The 5818-nt window shown below is 41.4% G+C and overlaps 1 protein-coding gene across 1 annotated transcript; it reads right to left on the reverse strand.

Moving 5' to 3' along the window:
- Positions 1-4873: 4873 nt before the first annotated feature.
- LOC148124265 (olfactory receptor 10AG1-like) lies at positions 4874-5818 on the reverse strand. Its single transcript, XM_087916133.1, has one exon. The coding sequence runs from the start codon at positions 5816-5818 to the stop codon at positions 4874-4876; it is 945 nt and encodes a 314-aa protein (XP_087772259.1).

The following is a 5818-nucleotide window of genomic DNA, read 5'->3' on the forward strand; positions in this document are numbered from 1 at the left end:
AGATATGCTTATCTATAGCAGTTACAAAGTAGCAATTACAGAGTTCGTTGCTCATGTCACGTAGTCTGGTCTAAAAGATTAACATTGTATCTCTTTACCTTCCTGTAAAATTCCTCTCTCACCTCCTCCCTTGAATTAGCACAATAAAAGAGGACAGCTAAAAGCCTGGGGGAGAGCAAAGAGAGAGGAGCGAAAAAGCCCAGAAGCCCAGACATTTCCATCTGTTCCAGGCGCAGCCGGGGAATCCGATCTCCCCCAGGCTCAAAGTGTTGCCTCATTTTAAGATCGCTTGTGTTTTGTGTGTTTTATTTCTTGCGCTTGCTTGGCAATCACTCTTGCGAGAGTCTTGCCCAGCCTCACCCTTGCGAGGGTCCCACGCTATCTCGCCCTAGCGAGGGCTATTTTCTCACCCTTGCGAGGGTTACTTTAAACTTCGTCCTTGCGAGGACTAATTCACCCTTGCGAGGGTCACGCTATCTCGCCTTTGCAAGGGCTACTTTAAATCTCACCCTTGCGAGGGTTATTCTCTGAGAGGAATTCAGCAATCAACCAGTAAGCCGAAACAACAGACCGGTCGCTCAACGCGACAGCTGAGGGCTCGTCCGGGATCTCTAATCGTCTGGGATCCCTTCGCCTTACTGGTTCCAAGGTGTGACTTTTGTCTAGAAGTGCATCTCCTTCACCCCCATTCTTCTTCGCCTGGTATAGGCTACGTCGACAAAAAAACAGCTTCCAGATCCTGCGTGGAAAGGTCCTGCACAGCTCATCACCTGGGGAAAAGGTTACGCTGCTGTCCAACTTCCTGATCGAGTGCTTTGGGTTCCTGCTCGCTGTGTCAGACCTTACCATGGCAAACCTGACTCTAACTCTAATTTTTCTTCTGATATCAATATTTCCTGTCTTTTCTCAATTCAGGACATCTCCTGATGCTATTTTTACTTTTCTTGCTGACACTGTTACCTTTATTTTTAAAGATAATCTCCTTTCTGCATGTAATTATGTTTTCCAACACAATGGTAGCTTTCTTTCGCCTACTTCTGACATTACTGTTCACTATTACTATTCTCCTTGTTTATTATTTTTAACTATACATGTTACTCTATCTACTATAGGATCTTATTCTTGCTTAGGATTTTTTCACAATCACACATACTTTAATCACACTGTTCTATTACTTTCCACTCCTTCAGTGGCATCTCCTCCACTATCCTCTGCTTTTCCTACTTTGCCATCTCAAGCTAATTCTGAGACAACTTTTCCTGGAGACAAACTGCAATGGCATCTTCGTTGCTGCTTTCCACCCTGTGATGTCACCAAATGCATATTGCATCATTCATCTTCCTGGGTTCCTGTTCACTACAAAACACCTGTCGTGCGAAGACGCCACCTCATCCCTGATGACACTCATCGTAAGACTACAGCTCCCATTCGAGCTCGCCATCTTGGGCACCCTGTCTTCATCGCTGACAACTCCATCTCTAAGCGGTCTGCATCTCGTGCTGTTCCAAGATTTGGCTATCATCGCATTCCTCGAAGCATACAACCTTCTACAAATGAACATCAACCTCAAGATTATACCTGGACTATCCTTGATTTTCAAGGAAATATTTTAAACACCACCACTAACTATACTAGATGGCCATGGTTTCCTCAGCTTTTCATGGATTTTGCTGAAATGGGGACAGGAGTAGAAAAATTCACAGATAAAAAACTACAAGCTGATATATGGGACAAGCAAGGCTCCTGTTCTCCAGCACCTATTCACAACTTTAGACTATATTTTTGTCCTGCTCACAGTACTGGTACTTCTCGTGCTGCCTGCGGTGGGGTAGTTGACAGATATTGTAAAAAATGGAGTTGTGTATCCACAGGTCATATCTGGTGGGAAGCGCCTACCAAAAATGACTATATTCATATTACCCGTGCTCAAGAACATCTTCCCTGCTCTTCAAGGCCTTGTTGTGGACAGAGACTAAATCCACTCAGAATCACATTTACTGCAAAAGGAAAGACACTTACAAAAAAAAACAATGGATGGTTGGGTTTACTTGGGGAGGACGTCAGTGGGATGGTCTAGGAGATGAAGGGAATATTTTTACAATTCGTCTTTCTATATCTATGTCTAATTATGATATTGATCCCAATCACAATTTGAAATCAAACTTTCTACAAAAACCCAATAATCAGGTGAATCCATTAGTACAATTGGTTAATTCTTCTTACAAATTGCTAGCAACTACACTTAATGATTCATCCAAAACTGATCAATGTTGGCTTTGCTTATCTGATTTGCCACCATTCTATGAAGCAGTAGCTTCCAATGAACCTATTGGTAACTCCACCAGTGACACACAATGCAGATGGAATACTTCCTCCATCACTATCACTGACATAGTAGGTAAGGGATGTTGCCTAGGAAACATACCTGCCAGTCACTCTCAATATTGTCAGAAGGTTTCATCTGGATATCACTGTGATGTATATTTACCAAAAGAAAGATTAAACCTTAACATTGGAGGCTATGGTCCTCTATACACCACCTCCAATGGCAATATCACAGCTCGTCTCAAAGGACAATTCTTTATCCCAGGTAATAATTCTATATGGGCATGCTCCACAGGAGCAACTGCTTGTGTTCATGGTGATGTTCTTATTGCTCAGAAATCCTTTTGCATTCAGGTAACACTGATTCCAAAGATCACAATTTATCCAGGGTCAGAACTTATTAATGAACTTGAATCTCCACAATTTCCCCTTCATAAAAAAAGAGAAGTAATAACAGCTGTAACACTGTCTGTATTGTTAGGCCTTGGGGCAGCAGGTGCAGTCACAGGTGCACCAGCTTTAGCTGTTGGTCATCAACAGTTAACTACTCTTAGTTTACAAATAGATGAAGATCTCAAATGAATAGAGACTTCAATTACTGCTCTTCAAAATTCTCTCTCATCTCTGGCTGAAGTGACTCTTCAGAACAGAAGAGGTCTGGATTTATTATTTTTAAACAAAGGGGGATTATGTGTAGCAATAAAAGAAGAACGTTGTTTTTATGCTGATCATTCAGGAATTGTTAAAGATTCCATGGCTGAATTACGTAAACGATTGAAGGATAGAGAGAATGAAAGACAACAAGGACAGTCATGGTATCAAAGCATGTTTAATTTTTCTCCCTGGTTAACAACACTATTATCAGCCTTAATAGGTCCTCTTGTGTTATTGCTTCTTGCATGTACTATTGGTCCATGTGTAATAGGACGTTTACTAAAATTATTGAGGGATCATTTGAAAACACTTGACAATGAAATTAACAATACTCAAAAAACAGTTAGCTTTCTTACATCCAGCATTGAATCAAAAGATCTGGTCAAAAAACCGCTGTTGGAATGGTACTCTGACCAAGAGTCAGAGAAGGAAATAGACATTAATAACTTCTTTTCTCCCAAAGAAAATTTCTTAACTCGGTCCAGCCACGACTCGGGGGATGAGGACTTCTCCTCGTATGAGCCGGTTCAGCAAGGCATCAACAAACCGAAGGGCTTGTTGCCACCTTGTGAGACTACTCTGGAAGAGAAAGAACTCTACCTAGAGTCATGAGCACAAAAAATAAAGAAAAGGAGGAATTGTGACTATTTTACCTTGGCTCTGTCTTGTATTTTTCCACAAGAAGAAATCTTGCTAAAGAGCACGTATTCAGCTCAGAACATCATAGCAGGAAAGCACTGACAGGAAGGGAGTTAATAAAAGATTAACCGCAGACAAAGAATGTGTATTCAAAGAAGATATGCTTATCTATAGCAGTTACAAAGTAGCAATTACAGAGTTCGTTGCTCATGTCACGTAGTCTGGTCTAAAAGATTAACATTGTATCTCTTTACCTTCCTGTAAAATTCCTCTCTCACCTCCTCCCTTGAATTAGCACAATAAAAGAGGACAGCTAAAAGCCTGGGAAAAGGGAGGAGCGAAAAAGCCCAGAAGCCCGGACATTTCCATCTGTTCCAGGTGCAGCCGGGGAATCCGATCTCCCCCAGGCTCAAAGTGTTGCCTCATTTGAAGATCGCTTGTGTTTTGTGTGTTTTATTTCTTGCACTTGCTTGGCAATCACTCTTGCGAGAGTCTTGCCCAGCCTCACCCTTGCGAGGGTCCCACGCTATCTCACCCTTGCGAGGGCTATTTTCTCACCCTTGCGAGGGTTACTTTAAACTTCATCCTTGCGAGGACTAATTCACCCTTGCGAGGGTCGCGCTATCTCGCCCTTGCGAGGGCTACTTTAAATCTCACCCTTGCGAGGGTTATTCTCTGAGAGGAATTCAGCAATCAACCAGTAAGCCGAAACAACAGACGGGTCGCTCAACGCGACAGATATCTATAGATACTTTCACTATATTAATATTAACATTATCTCCTCAAACTGGACTTTAACTAGTCCAAGCATAATTTTTTAAAAAATATTTACACTAGCAATGGACAAAGAGTTATCAGTTCCTCAGTAGGAGAGGATGTTGTCATCGGTGGATTGTTCTGGCATTGAGCCTGTATGATCTCAAGTTTCTTTTCATTTACCTCAGTCCTTCTGAGCTAAACACTACCTCCTCTTTCCTCTCCTCCTTTTTTTCCTCTACATTTTCAAGCTATCTAGCAGCCTTCCTTGTAAAGAAATTGCCAGTGAATACTTTACTTACACGCCACCAAAATAATTGTTACATTTCCTGTCAGGGTTCTCCCCTTGTTTTGAATAAATTTGTTTCCACCTCTAGATTATTCCAGAGTTATTCCATAGGTCTGGCATCTTCTAAGCTTTATTCTGCCTATACATACATGTGACAAAATTGTAATCTAATGAAATGACAAAACCAACTGATACAATTTGATTATTACCTCAGGAAGACTGTTTCTTGGTTACTAATTTCATAAAAGCGGCTTTTATCTCTTTGTTCCTCAAGCTATAAATGATGGGGTTCAAGCTTGGGGTCACTACTGTGTAGAGCAGGGCAAGAAATCTATTAGTGTCCACAGAATATTCTGAATTTGGACGAATATAAATAAAAATGACAGTTCCGTAGAAAATGAAGACAACAGTGAGATGTGAAGAACAAGTGGAAAATGCTTTGTGCCTGTTCTTGGCCACTGGCATTCTGAGAATAGTGAAGATAATGAGGGTGTAAGAAACAAGGATGAGCAAAAATGGTGTCAAGTCAACTACCACTGTTAAAACAGCAATGGACACTTCATTTTTGTAGGTATTGGTGGAAGCCAGTCTCAGAAGAGGCATAAGATCACAGAAGAAATGGCTGATTCTATTTGACCCACAGAAGGGAAGAGTAAAGATTGAAATTGAATGCCCCAAACCCAAAGAGATACCAATGGCCCATGAGGTAACTGCAAGCATAGTACATTCCCTGTAGTTCATGATATAAGGGTATTGCAAGGGTTTGCAAATGGCAACATAGCGGTCGTATGCCATAGCACAAAGAAGACAACACTCAGTGATCCCAAAGAGTAGGAAAAAACACATTTGACAGCCACAGCCCCAAAAGGATATAGTTTGTTTCTTTGATAATAAGTTCACTAGCATCTTTGGGCTGATGGAGGAAGTGTAGCCAATTTCCAAAAGGGACAAATTCCAGAGGAAGCAGTACATTGGGGTGTGAAGAGTAGGACTGAGAAAGATGAGGAGCAAGATCAAACCATTCCCTACCAAAACCATGAAATAGAATATGAGAACCAGGCAGAAGAGAAATTCTCGTATAGACTGGAAATCTGAGAAGCCTAGAAGGACAATCTCGGTGAGACAGGACTGGTTGACTTTTTTCAATGGTGTCAT

The sequence above is a fragment of the Pseudonaja textilis genome, chromosome Z (genome assembly GCF_049901715.1).
Source record: "Pseudonaja textilis isolate UNSWEBS1 chromosome Z, rPseTex1.2, whole genome shotgun sequence".
NCBI lineage: Eukaryota > Metazoa > Chordata > Lepidosauria > Squamata > Elapidae > Pseudonaja > Pseudonaja textilis.

Excerpts from the sequence above, each read along its gene's own strand:
- LOC148124265 (XM_087916133.1), bottom strand. The coding sequence starts at position 5,818 with ATGACACCATTGAAAAAAGTCAACCAGTCCTGTCTCACCGAGATTGTC.